The sequence below is a fragment of the Notolabrus celidotus genome, chromosome 22 (assembly GCF_009762535.1).
Source record: "Notolabrus celidotus isolate fNotCel1 chromosome 22, fNotCel1.pri, whole genome shotgun sequence".
Taxonomy (NCBI): Eukaryota; Metazoa; Chordata; class Actinopteri; order Labriformes; family Labridae; genus Notolabrus; species Notolabrus celidotus.
The window spans coordinates 8,509,995-8,537,805 of NC_048293.1; the positions used below are offsets into that span (position 1 = coordinate 8,509,995).

Consider the following 27,811-nt stretch of genomic DNA (forward strand, 5'->3'; position numbering starts at 1 on the left):
TGAAGTTATTAATGCAGTTTTATTCATCCCAGGTTTTAATCAGTCTAAAAACATACAAGTTCCTACTTAAAATCGTTCAACTTCCTCTTTCCTTCACATTTAATCCTCTCTTAATTTACCATCTGACAACTTTCTCTTGACCTTCCAACACTTTCCAAAATCATTACGAATGGTTACGTTTGTTACTGCTTCACAACGGTTTCTATGTTTAATATATGAACACAACAGGCTACACACTACTTTTAAATGTTGGCTAATAAGCATTGAATAAGTGTAGTTTTATAATGAAGACTGTCTTCATGTTGAGAGTGACTTTTTATCATCTACTCGGTGCACAGGATAGCAACTCCACGCTCGTAGAAGCTGTGTGGGTCTTCCTTGGTGGCGATGTCAAAATCGACAGTGAAGATAAGGTCAGACCTGGTGAAGTTCAGGTACACAGGAAGAGTCACCTGCAACGAGAGGGAAAGTTCAATGTGATGAGTGGGTTCTTAAAATTGAAAACGGAGGCAAAAGCTGAATTTAATAGCAAGATTAGATATTTATCTAAGCTGAGGGTAGATCATTTGACAGAGAAATTAGTTGTTTTGATCATACCATGTGTCTATTCTCGGTGCTGCTCTGCTTGACCCAGCGGAGCTGAGTGAGAGGCAGTTCAGTGGAGATGGCGGTGGACAGAGACAGCTTGTTGTTAGCACAGGTGGCCCCTTGCAGTTTCAGACCTGAGTAACAGAGACAAGACATAAATACATTTGTCACTAATTTTAACAAGTTGATAATACACATTTGCAAGCAAGACTAATTCATGTAATAAAAAAAGGCATCTCAACTAACAGGAGTGTGTATGCACTATTTTTTTTTTATGGCTGAAAAGTTAAAGAAGGTCAAAACAAGCTTCTACTTAAACCCTGATATTCTGTATATCTGGAGGTATATCCTTACTTCAACATTTGTCCCTTGTGTTGTGCCACAATTTATCATACTTGTCTCAATAATTCTCCTGACTAAAGCAGAAGACCTGCTGCCTGTCTGACCTTTAATGCCGAAGCTGCAGGCATCCAGCGCAGCACCCTGGGCGGTGGTGACATTGACCTCCAGGAGCAGCTCCTCCAGAGACCAGCTGTTGGCCTGGGCCACATACTGGCGGGTGGCAGTAATGTAAGCCTCCGGCACAAACAGGCTGCCGAGACACACGTGGATGTTCTGTAGGAAAAGAGAAAATAACAGTAATGTGAGAGGCTCTGTCGGGTTTTACAGCTGTCTTATACAATGGTACTTTACATGATTATTAAATCAACCTGTACCTTGAGTTCCTTTGCACCTCCACTGGCGGCTCCCTGGGAGATCTGCTGCAGCTGTTTGATTCGCTCACTGAAGTCTGCCACCCACTGGATCACAGTCATCGCAGCAGGAACGGTGTAACGACACCAGCTGCGTGGGAGGATGCCTGGGAAGAAGAACAGGTGTGTCTCACTTATTTCCTCCAAGTAAAATCTGTTCAAGGTTGTTTTGTCCAGCTTTAAAAACAGAAAGCTTAACCTTAAAACACACAAGTTAGGGGAAAAACTAAGACCTTACCTTTAACCAGGTCGCTGATGAGTGTGCGCAGGTAGTTAGTCTGCTTCTTCTTGCCCTCACAGACTTGAACAACATCAGACAGATCCTGACGAACCTCCTGCAGCATCTTGCCTCCCATTTTCACCTCACGCTCGAAGAAACGGAAGAGTGGGTCCTGGTGTTTGTGGGTTTGGATAAAGAAAACATTTAGAAAATGTAAAAGTTTGGTGGATGCACCAATGACAGGTAAGTACAGATTCATCAGAATTCAGACCTTTGCTTTTATTTCTCTTCTTTTTTTTTTTACCTTGCTACCTCTTAATGAGCCAAGCACAAGAATGAAAAACACAACCTAAAAACTTAACTGAAGAATGTTGTACAGATTTCTTTAGACAAAGAAAGTCAAGCATGATAAGTCTGTCGCTTGAAGACTGCTCGTCAACCACCTTCCCACCCATCTCTGCCTTTACCTTGATGTTCTCCACTGTGCGTTTGAGTGGATTGACCATTTGTGGCATGAGCTGCAGCCAGTTGCAGGCTGTGGTGTGGAGGGTCCTCATCCAGGCTGGCTGGGTGTCAGATGTCGACGAAGTGCGCTCCTTCTTCTCAGTCTCATAGGCAAGGTCATCCTCATCCTCCAACATCTGCATTTTCAGCATCTTACCCATCATGTCAGTGCCTGTGCAGCCCAGCGGAGGGGAGTGAGCAGGGGGAGGGAGGATGAAGACAAGGCCAATGGTGGGGGATAAGGGGGAGAAGAAATTAACAGTGGAACAAAGAAACGAACAGCTTACCTCGAGGATGTGTTAATAATATATGGTTTGTTTAACCATGAAAAGAAGAGTTGTGCCAGAAAGTGAAACAATAAGGACAACATTGGGTAGAAGGGACGACATAGAAGGCTTCAGGCAACATCTCAATCAAATATAACATTAAACACAGCTCTCAAGTAGAGAAATTAACCGTATTCTTGACTGGATCTGTAAAAGAAATGAGGATAACAAATGTAGGATAACAGAATTGAGGGAGAGGCTAAGAGTTGGGAGTGAGGATGAAGGAGAGGGGAGTGTGGTTGGAGGTCCATGGGGATGGATGCTTTGGCAGCTAGCAATGAGGGACTTAAGAGGAGGTGTGGAAATCATGAACAAAATAGGGAGGTAGGGAAGATGTGATGGGAGGGAATGTGGGATGTGGATAGCTGATTGAGTCCTAATGTAAAGGGTAAGGGTGGTATCTTAGCAAAGCGACATGATGGCTGTGAAATACAGCTGCTGGAGGGTGAGGCCACCCTCACCCATCCTTTGGGCAGAGCACCTTAAAAGCATGATGGCTACAACTACAGTTTAACTAAACTACAACTACACAGCACATATGTAGAACTATGATATACAAGACTACAACTAGGAGCTAGAGTGATATCACAGACGACTAACAAGTGATGTGAACCGATGAGAAGATGAAGATTAGTACAGAGAGCAGAGATAATATTTGCCACCACGCACACTCAGTAGTCTGCCCAAAGCAGACACCAAACTATTCGCCCTGTGGAAATGAAAGTAAAAACACTAGGAAAAGAGAGAGATGGTTAATGATCTGTGCTGTGAAGACATTGAATCTTGTTTAGGAAGACAACTTAGGATGAGTTGAGGCCCAGTTACTGTGACAGAACACCAGAGTGGCATATGATGAAGAGTACAGGTTAAAGCATACCCTGAGTGGTGAGCAAGACCTTCTCAGCATTGCTGGGCAACCCGAGCCAAGATGGAGTCTGAGTGTCGGGGAGCATCTCTACCCAGTGCATGAACTCCTCACGTCTGTAACAAATCAAAATCACAAAATCATTTTGTTTCCACAGGCTGAGGAAATCAGAGATACATTATTTTCATAATAAAACATTGAAGAGTTGGATTGCACTGAATTACTGACCGAATGCCATCTGGCATCTTGATGTCCTTGTGTCCGTCAACTTTGAGAGCCAGTTTGAACTCGCTATCGAAGCTTCTCTTGGTGAAGATTCGGTCGAGGAAGGTGTTGAGCAGACGCTGATCAAACTCATTGTCAATGCGACCACCATAAATGGAGAGAGCCATCAGGGTTTTCAGAGCTGCCCAGGGGATCTTGTCTGGGGCAATGTTTTGACGTCCCTGTTTGTGTAGAAAAATAGTCTCAATAAAACATAATGTCAAACCCATAGACTGTATAAATAATTGACATAGTATCAGTGACGTCACCCATCTGTTCCTGAGCGCTGTTTGGAAGCCAATCGGCGGCCAAACCAAACATAGTGTGAGGTAAAGAGGCGGGCTTTGAGCCTCCTAGCCAAGAGTTACAGTGTTCCTGCCTGTCAATCAAGTCAGTCATGCCCTTAAATGGGCAAAACTCGTAATCTTAATATCTTCTGAACGGTCGTGTTAGAAAAAAATTCAGCCCCGTTCAGTATGTGCAGATAGAGACATGAGCTATGTAGAGCCAAGCTGTTTTTTGAACCCGGCTGTAAACATGTTTATTAATGCTGCAAATATCGTCTTTTTTGAATTGGTGTGTATGTGGTTTCCGGTGTTTCGGCAGCCAGCCTCAAGAGGATGCTCGATGAATTGCAGTTTATAACACTTCTGCATGGGCATCATATCTTGAGACTGGAGGTTGCCGCTCGGTCAAACCACGAAGAATACAGTAATGTCCCTGATGAACTTAGTTTTATCATTTCAGAACTGCATAGATTCATGGGTTGTTTATAGAGGTTGCTATTTGGAACAATTCCAATGCTAACACATTTTCATGATATCTGAAATAATCTCAAACCTTAGCGGTGTCATCCAGCCAGGTGTCAACTGTGTCGCATGCAGAGCGAAGGTCAGACTCTCCAAACTCGTATTTCTTGGACCAGCCCAGTGGTGCATATCGCAGGCGCTCCTGAATGACTGCATGGAACCAAGCCAGCAGGAAGTAGAGACGAGCACGCTCGTTAGGAGCCTGTAAAAGCAAACACAAAAAAAAAGCATCCAAAAAAGTCACGTTGGATGGCATTGATGGTGACAATTAACATTTTGGTTAAAAAGTGGGAGTGATGTAAAGTCAAGTCTAAGTTACCTTGCACATGCGAGCAACAGGGATGCTGCTGAATGTCCTAAGCATGTTGGCCTTGACACCAGGAGGAGGCTCGAACACAAAGATACGACCAGCACGAAGCAGATTCACTGGCACCTGATAGTCAAACGGAACAGTTAGACTTTGAGGAATCAACAAGGAACTTTGGGACTAAAGGATAAAACACTTAATTCCTTGATATATAATATTCTGGACATGTTGTTATACGTAATGCCATTTACCTTGGGGTTGATCTCCATAGTCAGGAAAAGCCTGAAGCTGGCATGAGGCTGCATGGAGTGGAGTTTCTTTTCCAGCTGCATCAGCCAGCCAGGGGCAAGGTGGACATTCTCCAACATCACCCACCTGCAACATGAAGATGGTCAGTATACGGATACAGCCAATGAAGTCTACTTGCTAGGAAATGACACTGTCAATAAAATGACCTACCTTCCAGACTTGACAGCAGTGTTGATGTCTCTGTCTGCCTTGTTGAAGCCCTCAGCTGAACCTGTGGACAGAGTGAAAACAGAATAATTCATCAGTCTTCCGTCTTGAGGGACTTATTTTTGTTTCCTTCAGTAGAAGCTTGGCTTCTCCTTACCAATAGAGATGGAGGTGATTTGTTTGTTCTGCTCAGCAGCCAGATCTCTGACAAGCCCGCTAGCATCATAACCTGGTACAGAGCACATCAGGACTGGAGTGCTTGGCTTCACCTACAGAGATCAGAGCAGAATGTCAGCTGATTCAACAACACTGACGACAGGACAAAACATCACGAGAGAGAAAATAAATAAAGAAATAAACATTGGTTAATACCTCCATATCCACAATGTTCGCCAAGTCAAGAGGTTGCTCGATAATGTTCATGAAGGACTCTCCGAGCACCTTTGAGACAAAGATGTGCGACATGGCAAGTACACGGTCCGGGCGGAAGGCCTGGATCAGCAACAGCTGGTGCACAGCCTGGCCGATGGAAGCTAAACAGGGAGGACACAGAATACAAACAATGTTGAAAGTAATATTTGTACCAATATCTGTTTTGCTTTAATAATCATGCCTGATTTGCAAAATTTGACACATTTTTAGACTCACTAGACTGCTTCTCCTCTGACCACAGATAGGGAACAGCCAACTCTGGAGTGTTGCTCTCAATCCACATGAAGAATTGCTGAGGTGACAAAAAAACACAGATAATCCTCACTGATACAGCTCAAATAAAGTGCTTTACCAAGAAGAGTTCTTAGAAAGTAAACAGTGCTCATATACAACCCTTTACTCATTATAGCAGTACAGTTATACCTGATGAACAGCACCAGTCATTACTCACCTCATCAGCTTCCACATTGGACACCAAGTCACCGAATGCTGGCAGGCGACTGAGCCGAACCATGGCTTCACTTTGCTCAGTGGTCAGACCTTTTACTTTGGGCAGCGACATGCCAGTCAGTACAATTTCTTTCCCACGTAGGTAGTGCTGGAACTCTGTATCATACGAGGGCTCACTGGAAAACAGATTTGGCAACATCAGAAAACATAAGTCATAATCATTCCCATAGAGACCTTTGATTTTCTTGTTATACTACAAAAGGTGTATCAGAGTCATTCTGGCATCTTACCTGGTCATGCCCTTGAGGCTGATCTTAGCCAGCAGCATGCAAAAAGTGATGTGATCCAGGTGCAGCATACCTCTGGCTGCTCTGTTGAAAGCCACCTACATCCAAATTAAGGAGAAAATGAGTGTTTCCTACAGTCAAACAACCAAAGAAAGGGAGTTATCTGAAATGAAAGAAGTGTAGTTCAAACCTGGAAGAGGTCTTTGGTGATGACAGCGAGTCTCTGTGTATGATCAGTGATGCCCTTGAGGTTGGGGTTCTCATAAAGGACAGTGTGGTAGGTATCCAGGAAAAAGTGAAGTGAGTACTGGTACAGGAAGTGCATCTGGAAACCAAAACATAATTGCTCATCACATATTTATTTGGCAGGTTTATACTGGTCAGTAAAATGTAGAGTTATTTGCATAGTATTTTTTTTGTTTGATTAAGCAAGAAGGAGTAGGTAAGATGTTTCCAGACCTGGTTGAGAGCCTCCATGGTGAAGTAGATGCTGCTGCAGGCAGAAGACAGGGACAGGTATTGCTGCGACACTGCCTCCACTTCTGCCATGACAATATCAGTCTCTTCCACCTTCCTGGTCACTTCAGCTGCCTCCTTCTTCAGGTTCTCCAGCGTGGTGATAATGGTGTCATCGTCAAGGATGCGACCTTTGACCTCATTGAGAGCCTGCAGCAGAGACTTTTCCAGCTGACGCAAGCGCAGTTGGAACTCACCTAAAAAAAGAAAAAGAAAGACAGGAGGACATTGTGGAAAAAGAGTTGAGTGAAATTAAAAAGTTAATTCAGTGCTAATCATCCTCATCATCATCATCATCATCATCATCATCATCAACATCGTTCTTTTCTGTCCTACCCTGTAGTTTGAGGAGATCAGAGCGTTTCTCGTCCACATCGGGCCTCTCAGCCTTGAGGACCTCGTTGAGACACTGGCTCTGGAGGCTGCTGCGCGTCACAGTGAAGTTCACGAATGTGACACGAGAGCACAAGTCTGGTGGGAACTCGACCTGCATACAGAAAAAGATATAAAAGATTTACTTTTCATACAAAAATTCTACTTGGTGAAATGCAACATGATCAGGCGTAAGCTCTTTTAAAGATTAGTTAAATAACGTCAAATACTCTTACATCATCTACAGATAACATCTTAGTGACAGTCTACTCACCGTTGGGTCTCGAGTAGAGAGGAAGATGACAAATGATGGTGACAGATCGATGTCCTGGTCTCCAAGGGTGATGAGGACACGTCCTCCAGTTCTGCGGACCTCTCTGTTCAGCACCGGGTTTAGGATGGGATCGTAACTTTCTACATCCTTGAGGGCAAAAAAATGATACATCACTATAAATGAATCCTTGCAGCATACTAAAAACAGAATGTAAGGAGAAAGTTCATATTATAAAGTTCAGTGTGAAGTTGTTTTTTTTTACCTGAACCAACAGTGGGTTTCCAAAACGCAGAGCACTCTCCAGGTTCTTCCTGAAAGCATCATCTAGGAAACTAGTTCTGGTGATCTTGCGTTCCTTGTACTCATTCATTATGAACTCTGTGGCTTGGCCAGATGGATCAATGATAAGCGGGTACCTAGAAAGGACAATGGAATGGATGCTTAGTAAAGTCAACACAATAATTAAATCGAAGCTCATTTCAATTCCTATAACAGTGGGATACTGACCTGTTGAACCTCTTGAGCATGATGGCGTTCTCAGTGCAGAGGTCATCTGCTGGGAGGGAGTTGGCTTGCCAGCGCAGCCTCTCATCAGCGTTAGACAGGTACTCAGTTCTTGCAATATCTGTACGGAACTGAAGGTGGAAAGAATGACAATGGGAGTTTAGAATAAAACATGTCTAACAGTGGTGAGCTCAGAAAACATTTGTTTGATATTTTTGTGCCACTATTTTTTTAATTTTTTTTTTACAATTGTCTAATCCATATTTGACGAACACCACCTCCAAATGAACTATAAAGACTGTCAACACTAGTCATCAGCTATTGAAATATTGCATATTGTCTTTAACCTACCTGAATATTGGCCTGCTGCAGGTGGTGAGACCAAGTGGTGAACAGGTTCTGTCTCATCTGCTGTTCAAAGTAGCCGGCGTAGGTAATGAAGGCTGCAGAGAGTAGACAGTCCCCAGCGATGGTAGACATCTGGTTCTTGAAGGTCTCACTGGTCTTCTCCCAGCGGTCTCTTTCAGCTGACAAACTCTTCAGCAGGGCTGTGCTGCGATTCACCTGTAAGAAGTAAGTAAGAGTTTAGAAAAATGCTGCAAGATGCTGGATGGATCAAAGGCAACAGATCCAGATGAAAATGAAAACGGGTACCTTAGCCTCAACAGCGGCCAGATCGGCCTTGATGGCCTGGGCCTCTGAGATGAGGACGGCGTACTCTTCCTTGTAGCGAGCGATGCTGGCCTCCAGGTCTCTGATCATCTGCTCCACCTCCTCTGCCTTTGTCTTGTTGTCAGTGGCATCATCCTCGAGTTTCTGCAGTTCATTACGCAGAGGCTCCACGCGCTTCAGCATGTCAGCATAATTGAGCTAAGGGGAAGATAGCACATGGGTTAAATTAGGGTATTCACTTACCCTAATCCTATCTTTTGTTTTTTAACTTTGTTTAGGCTTCTTTACCTGAGCAATAGCCCATTTCACCATAGGTCCACAGGCCAGAGATGCCCTGTTGACTTGGTCATAGTTGTAGCTTGGGTTGGACATATAGTTCTTCTTCATCTTCTCACGGATGGAGTCGCTGGATTAAGTAAAATTGTCAAAAAAATTAGAGAATTGAAAAAGTGAAATACTGTGAATGATCATTTAGATTTGGTTTGGGGTGGGGGAGAGGGGGGGGGCAAGTATTTTTTATATATTGACACTGTTAAAAATCCAAAGTAATTACGAACAAGGATCATTGTTACAATCAGCTCAATTTCTGATTCAGTGGAATCAACTTATTGGAGAAAAATTATTCTGATCACAAGAGTCACTTGATCAATACTCTGATTGACGGATATCATTGGCTTCCATCAAGGACTAGACGGACATTGTAACGCTGGTACCTCATTTCCTCTGAGGAAAAGTTGACTATGCTGGTGATGAAATTGTCCCTGATAATAACTTGTCTGATTTTTTTCCAGTCATTGGTCTCCTCGCCAAGCAAAAGGCAGATAGACTCCAGGGCCAGCTTGACTGCAGCTGGGGGATTGGTCATTGCCCGTACTTCTACTAGATGATGTCGCTTTATAGAGCTCACAGCTAGTTTAGGTGAAAGGGGGAATGAGTTTGAAGAAAGAAGTAGCAAGATGAGAGAGAGAAACAGAACAAAAGAAGGCAGAGAGAGAGAGAGAAAGAGAGAGAGAGCTTTACTTTACAGGTGCACAACAATTCTTTTTTATTTCACCTGATCTCTTCAGCAGAGAAGTTTACAATAGTGGGGATGAAGTTCTCTCTCATGATGATGGAGCGGATCTGCTTCCAGTCAGTGGTGCTCTCTCCCAGGAGCAAGCAGATGGACTCGAGGGCCAGCTTCACAGCTGCAGGTGGATTGGCCATGGATCGCACCTCCACCAAGTGCTGCTTCTTAATGGACTTAACAGCTATCAACATCAGGTGGACAAGGATGTAGATTATGACACGGACGGGGCAGTGATGAAGGGAGGGTGCAGATACAAATCAAGCTGTTAATCAGAGGCTACCTCACCTCAAGTAACAATGTGATAAAAATGATAAATGTTGGAGTAAAGTAGGTACAAAGATAAACAATTACTAAGACCTGTTATGTAAACAGGACTGCAACAGTGTTGTATCTTTCATAGAAATAAAAAGGTATTGTTGTATTATAATGATTGACGTTAAAAGATATATTACTGTACCATTCTGAGCTTCAATAACAGCAGGCTCCACTTGGTCCAAGTCCTCTTTGACACTCAGCTGTTTGTCCTTGATCTTCTCCTGCTGCTTGTACACAGATTCCTGGATTTCCTGGCTCATAACCTGGAATTACAAAATATAAAATCATATAATAATAATAATAAATAACAGTTGCATTCATCACTTCATCTAAACTGATTTTTTTTTTAAGTCTCCAAAGTGTTACAATTATCCCTGTGCATACCTTTTTCTTCTCAGCCTCCTGTTGGTCTTTAACCATCTTCTTCAGCTTGTCATTGGCAGCAGCGTTCTTTGCCTCCAACTCCTGGCTCTTGATCCTCAGGTCCCGACGAAGCTCCTCCACCTAAATAAGAAGACATTAGTACAAACAAGCACTGAAAAAATGACATGTCTTGGTTGAGGAAGAAGTCAGCATTAATATTAATGTTGCACCCTTTCTATGCCTACAAGTTATAGTGAGTTAAATACAATCTGATTTTACCTGATCCACAGTCTCCTTGATCTTGCGGAGACCAACGTTGAGGTGCATCTGCTGCTCCTCTAACTCGCTGCGTTTCTCATTGAACAAGTTGGCATACTGGTTGATGAAGTCCAAGTAATGACGAGGGGTGATAGCCATTGTGTGACCACCTCGCTTGGCTAGACGGTTGTTAGCCTGAGCAGAAATCATAATCCAACAAAGAAGAGTACATCTTAGCAAACAGTTTAATGTAATGAGCTACCTCACATGACTTCCAACTGTCCAGTTTCTGTTATAGCGACACCCACTATCACCCCATTAACCCAGACTGTGAAGTGGAGACAACTATACCTGGTGGAGTGTCTGGTGTACAAACACACAGCCATTGACGATGGCTTCACGGTGGGATGGTGGCTGGGGCAGCTTATCGTAGACAATGGGCATGTAGTCTGGCACCTTGTAGTTTGGTTTTTCCAGATCCATCTTGCAGGTGAACTCCTTGCCCACCTGGTAAAGGGCCTCTGTGGACCAGTCTCCAAACCAGTTCAGCACACACCTAACACAAAGAGTTTAAAGTTACCACCATCTTGCATTTTTCATATATTGCACGTATCAAAGTGTCCTCAGTGTGTCTCTGTACCTGTTGAATAGGGCAGGTGAGGTAGCAGCCCTGTCTTTCAGGCCCTCTGATGATGGGTTCATGGTGAAAACCACGTGGAGGTTCCTGATAACCTGGCTGGTGAACCACTTGTACAGCTCCTCATGTGTGTCAAGCATCAGGCCCTCTTTCTGGGCACCCTCCTTACACTGAGTCATCAGGGTGGCATACTCGTCACCCTCAAACAGGCCAGGAACCTAAAAAAGGACAGGATACATCAACATATGTGGGACCAGAAAAATGAAGTGTGCTCACTCCAAATAGACAGAACTCTGAAACTTAAGGCATCATGTCTGCATTGAGTTACACTGACATACGACAGAATGTGATGGAACCGACTTACCTCTCCGTTGGCCAAAAGTGTGTTCATTCTCTCAAGGAAACCAGAATCCAGCACATTGGACTCATCCATGATGAAGGCAATCTTCTCATTCTTACAACCCGAGCGACGCAGCACTGTACGCAGGTCCTCATCAAAGTCCTCTCCAGTGTATTTTCTGTGTACCTGGAAACACACACACACACAAATAGATAAATACATACATATAATGGTGGTGGTATGGCTCTTAAAGTGTTGGATCCTTAATGACTTGTACACACCTTGATCTGGTAAACACTGAGTCCATTCATCCATGCTACGAAGCGAGACAGAGTCGTCTTTCCTGCTCCACTCACACCGATCAACAGGAGATGGCCCTGAGGTTGACGGAAGATTCTGGAGGAGAATATGACTAAACATTAACACCAATTCTATGAATACTACCGGGAAATCTCAAGACTTAAACTAAAAATTCAAACAACAGCCACAAGCTGAAGAAGCCATTACTCACCGGTCAATCCTGAGGACGTGGTCCAGCACCTCATTGAAGAGCACCAATGGGACGTCCAGCTCCTCTTCATAGAAGACCTTCAGGCGGGCCTTCACATAGTCCCTGAGCTCCTCCTGTTCCACTGGGATGTAGTCCTGCATCCACAAGCAATATACTCAGTGAGATCAAACTGTTGGAGACTTGATGTCAACACTCAATAACTTAACTTCACTAATGCAGGACAAGCTGAGTATAGTTTGTTGTAGTTTACCTTAGAGAGCCAGTTGCTGTAGAGGATTGGCCTGTTGAGTGCCTTGTCCTTATCAATGTTGGGGAAGTGTTTGAGAGCGACCATGTCAATGTTTTCATCGGTCCACCTCCTCTCTTCATCACCAACCAGCCTGGAAAAAGGGTGTACGAGTAGCATTACCACCAAATTGCATTGCATTTCATGATTGTCACTATATAAGAATCAAAGACCTAACATTAGTTGCAGGTGTGAGAGTACCATAAAGGATTATCAAAGCACATAAAAATAGTGGCACTCACCTGTCCTGGAAGAGACGGAGAGCCTCATGGGCCCAGATACGGATGAGCCCCTCCACAGGTAGAGTCTCTAGAGGGCGCAAGGCCTCAAAGATGCCCCTAACCCAACGGGTCATCTCTCTGGGAGAGTAGATGTAGTGAGGTTGGGTGTCCTGTGTGAATCGCTCCTAAAAGGGAAAGGGGGATTAATATGTAGATGTAATCAGTAGATAACAGTGAATGACAGGATCAATAAATGAAACAAACTTCTCTTGCTTGTGCACAAACTCATTCAAACACTACAAAGTCAACTTTGTGTGATGCATACCTGAGACATGGTGTAGAACTCCACCATAGCAGCAGTGAGAGGCTCAGCGTAGGTACGCAGAGTGGGGATGAGGCGCAGCATGGCACGATTGAAGGTTCCATAAATCTGAGTCAGGGAGGCTGGACCTGGATAGTCCACGTAGACCACAGGAACATGACGCAGGAACCTGGAAACAGTAAACCACAACATGATCAATGTGAGGCCTTTGTCATCTGCAACGTTTTTTTTTATTTGCATTGTTGACATCAATTATATTTCTTCTCTAATCAGGTGTGAAGTCTGGGTCCCGTACCTGTGTGTGAGAGGCTTTCTGCCGGGGTCAGTGGGAGGATTACAAGCTCCAACAAACTGGATCCTCTCCAGTTTAACCCAAGTCTGGTCTGAGGTGCGGTAGAAACCTCCATGTTCCACCATCTGCGAGGAAAACACAAAAGAGGAGTTTACATGCAATAGTGGTACAACTTTTATGCCACAATATTTACAGTATGAGGATTTCAATGTCTTATTAAATGTTAGAATTTAAAACAATATGTTATACCTGTCTGAGGAATGAGATGACTCTCTGTGTGCCGTACTTGTCCATGTCCGGCAGATTGATTTCATCACAGAACAACACCAGCCACTTGCCCAGCTGGACAGGGGCAAGAACCACACCGTTTGGAGTACGGCGGTATTCACAGTAATGGTCAAAGGTCTTCAGAAGCAGCTCTGGTGTGGTGGCACTGGAGAAGTTCAGGCCCACAACCTGGTGGAAAGTAGGTGCAAAATGTGGAAATGATGAATCTATTCCACTCATTTCCATTCAGCATTCAAGAATATTTAGGATTTCTTAGTCTCTTACCTCCATGTCAGGCAGGGCTCGGAGGGCACTGAACAGAGTCATGGTCTTTCCAGAGCCAGGAGGTCCACACAGCACTAGGGGTTTGTGCTCTGCCAGCCAGGTGTAAAGCAAAGCTTCATGGCGAACGGTATCCAGGGTGGGAACCACAACATCAGGGGATGCCACCTTGTGGGTCTCGACCTCAATCTGGGGTACCTTACCCTGCCAGGACTGCCACTCACCACTGATGCACACCTACATGGCACAAAGATAAAGAGAATGATTATTCTGACATTACTTGATAGCTGTAGTTTCTTTTTGATTTGAAATAAATAAAAAAGTTATCAAGAATCACAATTTGCTGTTTTAACACTTAATTCTGTACCTCATAGTCAATGATGGGGACATTGGGAGCAGCTGGAAGAGGTACAGTAGTGATGCGACGGATGTACTCTCCAAGCTCAGCTCTCATCTTCAGCCGTCCATCACCAGAGAAGGACCACAGCACAGCGTAGATCAGATATTTCTGTGAGGAGATATTTTTGCCCGGATTAGGTTCTAAGTAGATATAATAAGAAGGCATGTATGTTTTTTTTCCACTTATATGGAGAGCAGGACCTTACCTGCATGTATTTCTCCAGCTGATCAATTGGCATAGGGAAGTCAGGGTGGTTGTTATTGTAGAGTGCCACATTTCTGCAGGCTTGGTGCAGCATTGAAAAGAGAGAACCCAAGCAGCGCAGACGGGTGAAGTCCATGATGTGCTCCATCTTAGAGGCGTGCTCTAAGGCTTTGATCACTAGGCCTGTGGAGGTGAAGTAGGGTTGCAGGATAGCTGCACTATCACGCTGGATCTAATGAAAAAAAAAACAGGACATTAGGAAAGAAGAGCAAAACACACTTCTCAGAAAAACAGGGCCACTTAAGAGAAGACATGCACTATAACATTTTCAATAGTGTATTTTCTTTCTTTCGCATACCTGAAGCATTGGTGAGGCAGTCTCATCCTCATCATCTGTGCCCTTCCTCATGCGCTGAGCTTCATCCTCTCCCTCGTCCAATGGGATGCTGCGTATGCGAGCCAGGAAGTGGTTGAAGATCATGTCTGTGCTGAGGACGTCCTCGCTGAACCAGACCATGCCACAACGAGACACAGTGGCCAGGGTGGCGTATTTCAGGTCCTGTACTTCAAACATCACGCGCACCTAAAGAGGAGGAGGAGGGTGAATCCTCATCAACATACAAAGCAACAACCACTACAGACTTATAAGATACAGTCTTTTAGATACTATACTATAAAATAAAAACAGACATGTGTATGAAGTGCTTTGCTCTTACGTTTGGTGGCAAGCTGAGACGCTCTCCATTGGGCAGGGTTAGAAGCTTGTTGTCATCCAGGACTGAGTTGAGATTCTCAACCCACTCAGGGTCAACGTCACCATCAAAGATGATCCACTGACGCTTCTGCAGTTCACCTCGGACATTGTCAATGATCCTGAAATTGGAAAAAAAGTATTTAACAACACAGCTCCAGAGAAGAAGAATTCCTGTAATGAAGGCATGTGTAAGACAACTCACTTCCTGAGGATGTGTGTGAACAAGCCATCGGTCCATTCACGGGTGTTGGGATCCAGGGTTCCGTACAGGTGGTCCTTGCTGATGGCCTTGGGGTCAATGATGTGGGCCACACCTTCAATACCCTCCAGCCTCTCCAGGGCTTTGAGAAGCACCCTCCATGCCAATGTCTTTCCACTGCCTGAGGGTCCCACCATCATCAAACCGTGGTTGATCTGTGTGATCTGGTACAGCTGGAGCACCTGCAAGGGAATACATGACAATGTGCCATTAAATCAGCGTAAAGACACTCTATGCAGCAACTTGAATATGGACTTTTGTGTGTCCCTAAAAGTTTGCAAGGTTGTGTAACTCTATGTCCTGGGTTACTAGTTAGGATATATAGATGCAATCTGTTCACATACCTTCTCCACCCACATGCTGCCCACATCATCACCGTCTCCGTAGGTCAGGTACATCTCTGCGCAGACCTTCTTCAGCTCCTCCCTCAGAGCATTCATCTCTCCACGCATGTACTGGACTCCAGGGAAGACGTCCGACAGCAGGCTGAACAGCAGAGGGATGTCCTCAGCCACCAGTTTTGGGACCATGGTCTCGCACACACTCTGGATCAGGATCTAAAAGGAAAAACATGCATGTGCAATGAGATTTAAGCTTCAAAAGAAACTTTGCCAGAGCTATAACTAAAACCTCTCCAGTAAAAACTTCATCAAAGTCTCATTTTCATTACCTCCTGTTCGGGGAGGTTTTCAGCAATGTCATTTTCATCAACGACCTCACCCCGCTCCAACTTCTCCCTCTTGATCCTCTGGATGCGCTCACGCTTGACATTACCGGCACTGATCAGCACGCTCTTGAGAGCTCGGAGGCCAAAGTCGTAGTGACTCTGGGATGACAGCTGCTCATCACACAGCCTGAAAAAAAGGTTGAGAGTTTAAGTTGGAGAAATAACACCCATCAAAACTATCTTTACATTTTTTTAACCAGCACTTACTTGAAGAAGGGAACAATCTTCTTGGCAAGGATTTCAGCTGTGCGGAAGCCTTGAGAGTAAAGCATGACCTGGGCGATGAGTTGTCGGTCAGGCTTGGTCATGGCCAAGCTGCGGAACAGCTTCTTCAGGTTATCGGGCAGGTTGGAGCGACCAGCGTAGCCAGGGTTCATGGTGATGAAGATGGCCATGTCTGGGCTCACCTTCACCTGCTTGTTGAGGAGCTCTGTGGTGACTGGCACACCTAAGGAAGTGATATTTATACATTTACCAGACCTGTTTGTCAAGTCATTGTTGATTCATCTGTCTCAGCAGTTGTACAAAAATTCAGATATGATTTTGAACCTGCAGAAATAATACATACTCCTGTCTCTGTTGGGGTTGCTGTGCTCCCTCAAAGCCACCTGGATGTACTGGACCTGCTGGGAGACAGCAGAAAGCATCCTCTCCTCCAGACGGTTAAACTCGTCGAAGCAGCCCCATGCTCCCACCTGGCACAGACCAACGAAGATGCGACCCATAGCCTACGAAATGAAAAGTTGTATTGGTTAGTAACATGGTCAATAAAAGAAAAGACTACACCCTTTGAGAACTATTTTTTCCACATGATGTTTATGTATGTTATGGATCACATGCAGTGTGTAAGAATTCAAATGCAGTGCCGTACCTGGAAGTCAAATGTTTCATCACAGTTAAAGACCAAGACAAAGCGTCCAAGCTGGTGACCAAGAGCTTTCACAGACTCAGTCTTCCCTGTGCCGGCGGGACCTTGATTGAAAAAAAATTTGTTAGTCAATATGTAAACCTGTTTTTTTTTTCTTTCATACCATATCTCTTTCTTATGTGCACAAACTTTACATACCGAATGGTGATCCTCCAAGGCGGGCCTCCAAAGCCTGAGTCATGGTGAGATAGCAACGGTCTGTCAGAGGGGTCTGGACCAGCTTGTCTTGGACACCCAAGTACTCAAAGCCGTAGTTGAACTTGGCGTTGGCCATCTGAATGGACAGCTGCTGCAGGACGTCTGTCTGCTTGGGGTCGAAGTAGAAGCGCATCTGGCTGAGCCACTCAAAGGACTTGGGGTGGTCGATCTTGTTCTTCATCAGGGTCCTGGTCACATCACGCTGGTGCACCAGCTCGGTGATCTAAGATGAACACGAGGGCTTTGAGAATCACATTTCATCGTACATAATGTCTACTAAAGTGTTTTCCTAAAAGTCTCTCTAACCAGGTGCTCCAGTTTCCTCCTGCGGAGTGGAGGCTGTTCCATCAGCACTGTGTCAGCCAGCACGTTGAGGGTGGCCTCCACATTTGAGAGCACTCCGTGCATGGGTGACATGTCCCCACCACCAGAGATGACAGTCAGGGCGGACTCGATGTTCTCAGACCAGGCGATCTGCGTTGACAGGACCACCAGCTGAGCCTGTAAAGAGAGAAGAAAGATAATGGAAAATTAAAACAACTCTCTCACTGAAAATATTTGTGTTCAATTGGGTCAAACTTGCACACAACACTAACCTGATACCGATCTATCCAGTCAATGTACTGACTCAGGTCCACGGCTGTGCCCTTGTTGAAGCCTGTGACCTCAGTGACGGACTCAGCCAGCAGCTTGGCCAGCGTCACCCTCATCTCCTTCTCCACCAGTGTCAGCCACTCATTGATCTTTGGGTGCTGTGTGATTGAGACAGGTGTCTTGTATTGAATCTCTTCACCCTCACGGGAGGAGATTCCTAGCACTACTGTGCTGTCCTCGTTGAGCAGAATGCTGGAAACGCCGGCAAACATCTTCTTGAAGTGCTTCTGCAGTTTGGCAACATTCTTGCTGTTTCCAATGATTTCAAGCAGGTCCTCATCTCCCACAAAGTAGAACCTAGAAACAAAAAAGAGATGATCAGAGAGTAAATAATTTTGCGAATCAGTGGAAATTAGACATCTTATCCTTAGAAACAAAAACAGTCTCTGTATTCTCTGTCACCCTCTTACCTGGGGAATGAGGATCTTTCTCTCTCAAGGTATTCTCCAAGAGCTTTCTGGATTTTACCCAGAAGGTCAGCCAGCCTCTCCAGAGACCTCTGCACCCCCTGTATGTTCAGCACATCCATCACCAGTGGAGACTTTGACACCTTCTTCATCAGTGCCAAGAACTCTGTGCTGATACTGCAGAATAAAGACAGAGACACTAAGTAAAGTAGGATCTTATAGAAACAGCTGTTACAGAAGCTATATCTTGTTTTGTCACAAAAAAGGTAATACAATAAGCCTCCTTCATTTACCTCTGGAATCGCTGGGTTTCCACAGGCAGCAGATGCTTGATGTCAGCACTGCCGGTGAAGATGCCTTCCAGATAGACCCATCGACGCTGGACATCAATCCAAACATCAAACAGAGCCATGATGCGGTTCAGCTTGTCCTCCCAGCTCAGGGCGTCTTCCTCGAACACCTTGGGGGCGAGAACAAGAAAAACATGGTTGTATGAAATTCAGACAACTTTTCCAGCTTTGGACAGTTCTTAAACTCTTTCATATCAATACAATATGTTTTCTGTTTACCTTGTAGTATGGAGACAACTTCATGGCAGACACGCTGTTTATGTGTTCCTTGACTTTGTTGAAGAGGTCGTCCCAGCCTCTGATCAGGCGACACTTGTTCTGGTAGTTCACCAGGTCCAGCTCATACGAGTTCCACACTTCACGGATCTGAGGATCACAAACACTTATTTAAAAAAAAGGTAATGGCCTGACCTAAACCAGAATAACTTTTAGCAGTCGCAGATTCAAAGAATGCCAGCCCTTCTCCTTCACCTGTTTGAGGAACTCCTCAAGAGCCATCTCTCCCTGGGCCACCAGAAGTACATCCTTCACCACCATCTCATTCTTCTGCAAATCCACATCCCAGATCTGTCCCAGGGTCAGCTCAGACGGGACCCAGTCTACACGCAAACGCTTCATCAGCTGCTTCCAGTGGCGTTCCTTAAGAGCTTCTGATTTCAGCTCGATCACCAGCATGTTCACCTGGTTAGAAGAAGTCAAAAAGATCATTTAATAAGCTAGTTTAGAGTTTTCCTTTGGGTCAAAAGTTTTCCTCAATGGGGAAAAAAATAGTGAACTTACCTTAAGGTATCCTTTGAGCAGTCTCTGGACAAACTCATAGGATGCATACTGTCTCAGTCTTGCTTGGAAGTTCTTCAGCTGGTTCAATAGAGCATCCAGGCTCTGACGAAGCTACAAATACACAACACAGGAACATTTATAAGCTAAGAATTCACAAGTAAGCCATAAAGATTGATGATATGAACAATTATCGTCATGGATTAGTTACCTTACGAGGCTGCACAGACACCCATGGCTGCTCTTTCATCTGGTCGATCTGCTCCCAGACCTTCGACAGCTCAGACCAAACCTCCTTCAGGTCATGCAGCTCCTCCAATGCCACCTACAGGTTGTTACAGAAATAAAACAGTCATTCTAAACACATTTTTAAGCATTGCTGTGGTTTTGTAAGAGCTGCATAATGGTTTAAATATATATAGAAATGTGTTATTATAAGTGATTTTCTGAGTATTTCCTTGCATTACCTGCACCCTCTCTTCACTTCCACTGAGCAGGCCGGTGTCAGTGAGTTCCAAGGCTTCTTTGGCTCTGGCACACTTTTCTCTTTCATCCTTAAGGCGGCCAAAGTTGCCCTCATAGATGGTCAGAGACTGAAGAGCCTCCTCTGGGCGCAGATTACCCTATTGAGAGAAATAATTAGTGATTTACAGTGTTAACAGCAAATCCTTCATTTTGCTCTTCATTTGTTCTGTGGAAAATTTCTCTTACAGCAACTGGTTTGGTCTTCTCCCACTCATTGAGCAGGTCAGTGGTGCGGTTCTCCACAGCTTTGTCCTCCTGGACGATCTTCATCTGCAGGTTGGCCACCTGCTGCTGGATAGCAGTGTCCTTACGCTTCATTATGTCACTGAAGGCGCCCCATTCACCTTCAATGTTGTCGATGTAGAGCCAAGATGGAGGGAACTGGAATCTCTGCTTCTCAAGCAAGCGCTGTCCATTGCGGAACAACTAAAAGTAAAAATGAGAGAGATTGATTAGAGGACTGAATTATCTCTCTGAAAGCACTGAACGGTACACAAGAATGAAAGAAAGAATACTGATGATTTCAGAGTACTTACGTCCACATTTTTCTCAAACTGTTTGATCTTGCGTTTAAGAGTCTGGACATATGTGATAAAGTTGACAGCATCTGAGGTGCTGGCCGTGTCCACAGAATGTTGCTCTAGTTCTTGACGTGACTGTGGAAAAGAAATAGAGAGATCAGAAAAAAGCCAGTTCATAAATGTATCCTCTGCGGAGTGTTTTATAGAATTCAATGTTACAGATGATTAAAAAAAATAGTAATCTTTTTAGTATTATGTGTCACCTTGGAGATTTGGGCATGGAAGTCCTGCATGTTCTGTCCAAGCATCTGGCCAAACTTGCTGAGCACTTCTTTGTGCCAGGAGTCGTACTTCAGGTTCACCTTGGACTGGACCTGTAATCAAAATTAAACAAACATTTAAAAAATCTCTTAAAAATACTTGAAGATATTCATAACAAGATGAAGAAGCAAGACATACTGCATTCAAAGTTGAAATCAAAATTAAATACATTTTCACGATCTGTTTCATGATCTAGATTCAATTTCTTTTCAAGAGAATGCCTTGTTACATACTTTTTTACACAGCACCTTAAATTGACAGTGGTTATTACCTTGCCATAGTCAATGACAACCGGTCCAAATTCTTTGCGTGTCTCTGCATTGTCAAAGGTTCCACGTGCTTTGCGGATCTGAACCAGCAGGGCCTGCCACTTAGTGAGGTCTTCGCCCAGACGGTTGTAGATGTTCTCAGCTTGCATGTCCCACAAGCACTGGTACTGCAGCCAGACCTGGACAAGAACGAGAAAGATGACAGTTACCACAAAATCATAGAGTGGGTTATGTGAGAGAAATATACCCAAGTGTTTTTTGTGTTGTTTAAACATGAGGACTCATACCTTGACGTATTGCTCCACCTCGTTGACAATGTCCTCCACTGCATTGTAGGCCTCCTCTAAGGCTGCAGGCCCATCTGGCATCCTGGTCAGAGCATTTCTGTAGAACTTCTCCTCCTCTGACAGCTCGTAGTGGACTCCCACCTGGTGAGGAACCATAGATTATCATTGACAAAAAGAACACAAGGAGACAAAATCCATGTCTATCCAGAGATCATATCTGAGCTGAAATAAAATAACACTTAAATATGGTTGGTGGCTTATACTGTCATATAAATAAAGTGTTCAAATGTGGATTTTAATCATGGGTCCTGGAGTTAGTGCACCTTGCCAACCTCTTCAGACATGCCTACCTGGTATCTCTGGCTCTGGATCCTAGGAAGAGAGAGGATGACCATCTTCCAGGAGAACATCTCCTGGTAGAGCTTGTAGCGACAATCTTCAATTGGTGGGTTAAGGTAGATGACCTGGTTGGTGATCCTCAGCTCATGGATCACATTCTGGGAAAAGAGAGTAACATCAAAATATAATTAAAATCGTGTAAGTCAGCTGTGGGCACGAGGAAACAAAATGTCACTCAGTCACAATGGCTACCTTGATCTTGGGCTCTCCTCCAGGTTTGTGGCTCACTTGTGGAGCCTCTGTGTCCATGTCCACATCAGCTTTGTCTTCTACCTGACCGCGGAGCACCTGGGTCCAGGCCTTAAGACCAGCCTGAAGTCGCACTCCAAGAATTCGTTCAATCTATGAAAACAAACCAAGAATCAATCAAATCAGAAAACCATTCTGACTCAAAGCAGTCACAGACTAACAGATGCGGTGTTGTTGTGCCTACCTCAATGTCCAGCTTGTTGACCCAGATGGGCAGGTTGGAGTAGGAGTGGAGATTGAGGTCGTCCACTGCCTTCTGCACTCTGTTGAGGATGTCAGAGAAGGTCTTATTGTCGAACATGCAGGTTTCCAGAGAGCGAACCTCGAGATCAATCTTTTCCTCGATCAGCAAGAGATCGTCCACCTGGCAGCAACAAACAGCAGAAATTAACACAAGATTTCGTGAGCAAGACAAAACAATTAACACTTTCTTTAATGCATGGTTACAAATTCTCTCCACACTGACCTTCTCCTGGAAGTTGAAAACAGTCTCAGCTAGCCTCTGAACATAAGGATCCAGCTTGTAGGACTCCCAGACCAGAGTGATTCCCTCAGTGACGAGAGCCTGAACCTCTTTCTTCAGACCAGCCACCAGCAGGGAGATGGAGGACCTCTCTTCCACCTTCTCACATGTGCGCTCGTAGGTGCGCACGCTCTCAATCAAAGAGATGGCGAACGGGTACAGTTGGTTAGCTTGGTGGGCTTTGTTGACGATCGCCAGAGGAACACGGAAACTCAACCACTTGAGGTTGCGGACCTCTTTGGACAAGGTGATGATCTCTGGAAGGAAGTTGACTTTCAGCTTGAGCATGTTTCCGGTGCGTCCACGGGCCCGAGTGCTCTCAATTGTGAAGATGCGGCCAGACACACCGAGGTTACGCTGCTGCACCTGGTTAAAAAAGAAAACAAGAGTGAATGTTAAAACAGAAAAATAACTTTAAAAAGTGTTGTTAGAGAGGCAACACTGATCAGCTCCATACCTTGCGAGCCCAGTCGTCAAATATCTCCTGGGTATTGAGCTTCGCCCTGAAGCTATCTCCATCCTGCTTCAGCTTCAGCCCCTCCACATGGTTCTCCCAGCCTTTCCCCAGAACATCCTCCACCCTCTTCATGTAGGCTGTCAGCTGACGATCAATCTGCTTGGCCCAGATGATGGAGCCGGACACTGGAGGCAGGTCTCTGACGTGGCTCATCTTGCAGGCCTGGCTCTGAGGATACTGCACCTTGAACTTGTCATGCAGCGACTCGATGTCGTCTTTCACTCGCTGGATGAGCTGCGTCTGGTACTCCCTGATGGCGCCGCGGATGTGAGGACGCACAAAGAGGGCATTGAAGCGGGAGAAAATGCGGAACATTTCGTTGGCATTCTTGGCGGTTCCCAGCTGATCGCGCAGGCGGGCGGTGATACGGGTCTCCACGCGGTCAATGCGTTCATCATAGCGCTTCATGGCTGCTTCCCAGGCTTCTGTGCCTTCCTTTGACACATCCAGACCATCAACCTCTTTGACATTCTCATACGCCAGGTTGACCTCCTCGATGGCGTTGGCATCAGCAGCATCAAAGAGAACTCCAGCCACCTTCATGTCCTGAGGCTCGACTGTCTCTCCGGGGGCATGTTGTGGCACAGCAGACACCTGGAGTCAAAAAATAAGAAGCAATTCTTAATCTCGAGTGTATGAACCCAGAAATGATTTGTCAACATCTGTAGGAAATTACCTTACAATTATTATGAAATAAGTAAACATTTGCAAGGCATGCAGTTAAGAAATGAACAGAACTTTACCTGGGGCCTCAGCACACGAACAATTACAGCCCTCAGCTGTTCATGCTGCCTCCTAAAACGTCTCATGTGATCCAGACGTGATTGAAGCTTCCTGTGTGCAGGGCTCAAACGCCACACCATCTTCAGGTTCTCTTCTCTCTTCCTCTTCACAATGTCCCTCAGAAGCACCTGGAGTTTCTCGTATTCATCCTCCCAGGTCTGGAAAACCTCGAAGCATGCCACCATCACCTGCACACAGAGATTTAAAAAGACATTTAGAAGGATGTTTTAATGTAATAGTTTACTTTTGGAGGAAATAATGCCACAAAAATTATGCCAGAGACCAACATCACCAACCTTTTCAAATTCCTCATATGCAACATGCATGAGCTTCCTGGTGCCCAACACCTTGAGGAGCTGGGAGCTCAAGTCCCTGGAGATGGCCTCGACAAGACGCAGGGCTCTCTGGATTGGATACTTTGTGTTCCTTATCTTTTTCAGGTGAGTGAAGATGGCCATCAGAGCTTGACGAATTTTATCGAGCTCTGAGGCAGAGAGCAGGTCATTGAGGGGGAAGTCCTTCATCAGGGGATTGTAGTCATTGACAGTTTCCACAGCCTGTTTCAGACCTGTGAGAAGTAGAGAAAAGATACATAGTCATGTATGCATTCTAAATACTGCAGCAGGAGTTAAACAAGCCATGGAAAAATTGCTCACCGGTGTCTGTGTCAAAGCTGACGGTGGCATGGAAACGTTTGCCATGTTTGAGGATGTCCAATGTAAGCAGAACCTCGGGACTCTCTCTCTTCTCCTGGATCCTGTTCAAGGCTCTCTCCAGATTCAGCCAGAAACTGATCTCTTGAAGGGCTGTGCCTGAAGCAGGGTCACGATCCAGCTTTGTTACCTGGTAGTAGAGAAGGTAGGACAAACAATCCAGTGAGTACATGAGAGAAAATATTTGACTGTATGCCTGTGATTTCGTGACATATTACACAGATTAGTTTAGATTGTACCTTTTGGATCTCCCTGATCCAGCGGTTGACTCCAGATTGCAGCTGGTTAAGAAAGGTCGGGTCCTCCACTTTGTCACCAAAGTCAGTGACTTTGGGCTTCTCTGCACGCTCATAGCACTGCTTTGCAATGTTGGTGATGATGGGATGGATGAGCAGGCTGATCTCAGGAATCTCGATGTTCTGCTGCAAGTGAAGGAGGCCCATCTCCAGCTCAGCAATCTTTTTCTCCACAGAGGGAGCCATCTTATCCCCATCCCTACAGGCAGATTATAAATCAGATGAATTATCCAGCAATATCTATATATTGTTTATATAAAGCTATTTATGGTAAATGTGAGATTACAATACAAGACCCATTTTTAGAATTACCTGTCTGCTTTGCCGGACTCACGGATGTAGGACTTGAAGAAAGGAGCAACGGCATTGCTGATGAATGAGTGGAGCGTCTCGTAGGGAGAATCCTCACTCAAAGTAAGAACTCTGACTTGGGTTGATATGGGCTTGTCTGCATCAATGACGCCTGTCCTCTTGATCAAAGCCAAGCTACAATGAGGGATAAGTTGAAAATGTGTGGTTAAAAATAAAAAAAGCTTACACTGAAAGCTAAGTGATGAGCATTCAATTCTGGGTATTATAAAACAGTGCAGTGGATGCATCATTTACCTGTTGGACTTGATCCCATAATGTATGTCAATGCTGACGTTGTAAGTGATGCACTCCTTCTCCTCCTCGCCTTCATCTCCAACATCCTCTGTGTGATTAGTAAATGCAAGATGAGTTTGTGCTGGACAAACAATATTCAGAGCAGGCACTATAATGCCATATCAGATCATTGTACATTTAATTGTCACCATATCATCTTGTTGCATACTAGAAACAGACAGTCTCCGCTGTTACTCAGCCTATGTGCTGAGGATTTTATCATCACATTAGTTCCCATTATAATACTCATACCAAGTGAAGTTAAAAATAATTTGAATGCCAGAAAGCAGATGAGGTAATCTCAATAAAATAAGCCTTGCAAAAGGAAGGGAGTGCAATCTGCCTCTTCTTCTATTCCCATCCAGCTATATATTCTCAACATGTGAGGTCATTGCTTATGGGAAGAGCTAGCCATCTTCAGAGACTGCATTCACTGCATTGCAGCATTAACATATTTAGGGCAGAAAGAAAGGAACAGGCTGAAGCAGGGAATTTAAAGCCTGCAGGCTCAGACTCAGTGGCTGGTCATGTGCAAAATCAAGGGATCAAGATTTAACACTCACTACACATAAGTGAGGGCATGTGGCTCAGATTTATTCCCCTGGAGAGAAATGAAGATAAAGTGTTCTTTTAGACAAGCTGGTTCACATGATAAAAGCACATGAAGGTGAACACAAAAATACTTACTCATTACAGAGGATTCATTGTCTTTAACTCACCATGGTTTAGCTTAAAGTTTGATTTCAATCATGGCTTATCCTTTCGTTATCACTATCTGCTCTTACTGTTGCATCTATTTTGATAACTGTCCATGTGTTAAACGAGCTTAAATTGACTGAAATTGGGAATTAAAGTTTTAGCAGTAATAATGTAATCAAAAATGTTATGTAGCTGTAAATACTTCTTAGTAATTCACCTGAAAACAATGGCTAAAACTGCATCGCACTTGGACTACATTGGGTTGTCATAAGCTCTGTTCCCTTCCCCACCCTGTGTGGCGCAGTGTGCTTTCAATTTAGCAGTGTCATGTATGGAAACAGCATGCTAGGCTAATATTGTTATACAGCCGGCTGTAAAATAATAACTATATTGCCTATTGACTCATACATACATGAAGTCATTGTGCAAATAGAACATTTTGGTATCGGTTACCGGCATGTTGCGTATATTTGAGCACTGGCCAGATAGTCCTGATACCAAAATCAGATATTTGAACGTTTCTTGCTTGATGTACCTTTGAGTGCACTCCTCTCGACTAGAACAGTGTGTATTTGTGGATCGGCCAGAAATTTCTTCATCTGCTCCACGGCGCTCTTCTCCTCCAGGGCGGCTTCCAGTGAATTAGGGGCCTCGCCGCCATCTTCCAGGAGCAGCGGTACCAATTTCCTGATGTGCTTCTGCAGCACCGAGGTATCGGCGACCGTCTGCACGGCCGACACCTCCATGGTACCGGAGTTTTCCTCCGTCCCCCCGCCGTCAGACATCCTTGAAAGCCGTCAGAGACGAGCTGTGAGAGTTTGAAAGCGAACAAAGAAACAGGGCTGACGTTGTCTGTGTTATAGTCTCCACCGAGCTGGTCAGAGGATGACTACCGCTGTCAAAACGCCGCAACCGTTCCCGTCAGATTTATTAACGCAATGGATTATGGTACTTGTCGTTCCACGGGTTGCTGTTTCCCAGAGGCTACATCAACAGAAGACTACAACACCCAAGATACAGTTGCATACAACTTTTTTCTTTACTTTTTTTGTTCCCGTGTTTGACAGATAGGGGGAGGAAGGGAGTTGTCTCCAATGATGTTAAAAAATACTACATTGTCATCGTTCAGCTTCCACGCATTAACACAAAGATATAGTGTAATTCGTAACACATAAAGATATAGTGTTACGAATTACAATTGCATTAAACCTTCTCTTTAAAATGTCTCACAACTTCACAAGTATAAGTACAACTACAATTTTGCAGACGTGTGATATCAAGAACCTTTAATATGTGTATGTTATTGTTTGATGATATCAACCTGGACATCCAGATCCATCACGAATTTAACAATACTTGAAACTGTAATCACTGTGACAGGCAGACTTATAGAGACCAGAATTATTAACCTGTAGTATAGTCTATGATATATAGGCCTATAGCTCCAGTCATGAACAGCAAGGACTCCATGTAAAAATGATAAAGGATATTGCCCTTGATCTGTTACTTTTTGAAAAAACCCTCTGCAGTCTAAAATTAACTGAGTTGAGTACTTGCTGATGGATAATGAAAAGCCCTGCTATACAAAAGCCCTGAATAAACTGTTAAAATAAAGAAAACATTGCATGGCATAGTCCCTGTGCAA

General features: G+C 44.5%; 1 protein-coding gene across 1 annotated transcript; it reads right to left on the reverse strand.

Moving 5' to 3' along the window:
• Positions 1-27,081, reverse strand: dync1h1 (dynein, cytoplasmic 1, heavy chain 1). Its single transcript, XM_034674888.1, has 78 exons — positions 26,702-27,081; positions 25,429-25,516; positions 25,135-25,308; positions 24,766-25,021; positions 24,470-24,656; positions 24,110-24,381; positions 23,774-24,001; positions 22,971-23,624; positions 22,457-22,879; positions 22,175-22,354; positions 21,934-22,083; positions 21,693-21,839; positions 21,343-21,483; positions 21,058-21,234; positions 20,729-20,839; positions 20,481-20,600; positions 20,131-20,370; positions 19,887-20,042; positions 19,631-19,744; positions 19,423-19,533; positions 19,114-19,323; positions 18,862-19,008; positions 18,586-18,752; positions 18,296-18,469; positions 17,828-18,182; positions 17,538-17,732; positions 17,172-17,454; positions 16,977-17,077; positions 16,674-16,833; positions 16,313-16,553; positions 16,049-16,232; positions 15,723-15,935; positions 15,322-15,560; positions 15,082-15,238; positions 14,724-14,948; positions 14,367-14,597; positions 14,129-14,269; positions 13,765-13,998; positions 13,462-13,668; positions 13,216-13,337; positions 12,924-13,089; positions 12,620-12,783; positions 12,342-12,471; positions 12,092-12,225; positions 11,862-11,976; positions 11,605-11,766; positions 11,244-11,458; positions 10,955-11,159; positions 10,625-10,798; positions 10,367-10,486; positions 10,125-10,245; positions 9,653-9,848; positions 8,887-9,004; positions 8,581-8,796; positions 8,278-8,490; positions 7,930-8,057; positions 7,685-7,838; positions 7,423-7,569; positions 7,113-7,263; positions 6,720-6,973; positions 6,451-6,585; positions 6,264-6,358; positions 5,975-6,149; positions 5,740-5,815; positions 5,464-5,624; positions 5,249-5,360; positions 5,095-5,155; positions 4,887-5,010; positions 4,648-4,761; positions 4,360-4,530; positions 3,484-3,701; positions 3,268-3,371; positions 2,028-2,236; positions 1,579-1,732; positions 1,305-1,447; positions 1,035-1,203; positions 598-722; positions 1-452 (listed from the first exon to the last, which is right to left on the reverse strand). The coding sequence occupies exons 1-78, from the start codon at positions 26,949-26,951 to the stop codon at positions 324-326; spliced, it is 13,923 nt and encodes a 4,640-aa protein (XP_034530779.1). The 5' UTR covers positions 26,952-27,081; the 3' UTR covers positions 1-323.
• Between the last annotated feature and the right edge of the window lie 730 nt (positions 27,082-27,811).

Excerpts from the sequence above, each read along its gene's own strand:
- dync1h1 (XM_034674888.1), bottom strand. The coding sequence starts at position 26,951 with ATGTCTGACGGCGGGGGGACGGAGGAAAACTCCGGTACCATGGAGGTG. Across the intron at positions 24,002-24,109 it reads CATATGAGGAATTTGAAAAG|GTGATGGTGGCATGCTTCGA; the intron begins GTTGGTGATGTT and ends CTCTGTGTGCAG. Across the intron at positions 17,455-17,537 it reads GGAGGAAACTGGAGCACCTG|ATCACCGAGCTGGTGCACCA; the intron begins GTTAGAGAGACT and ends TGTTCATCTTAG.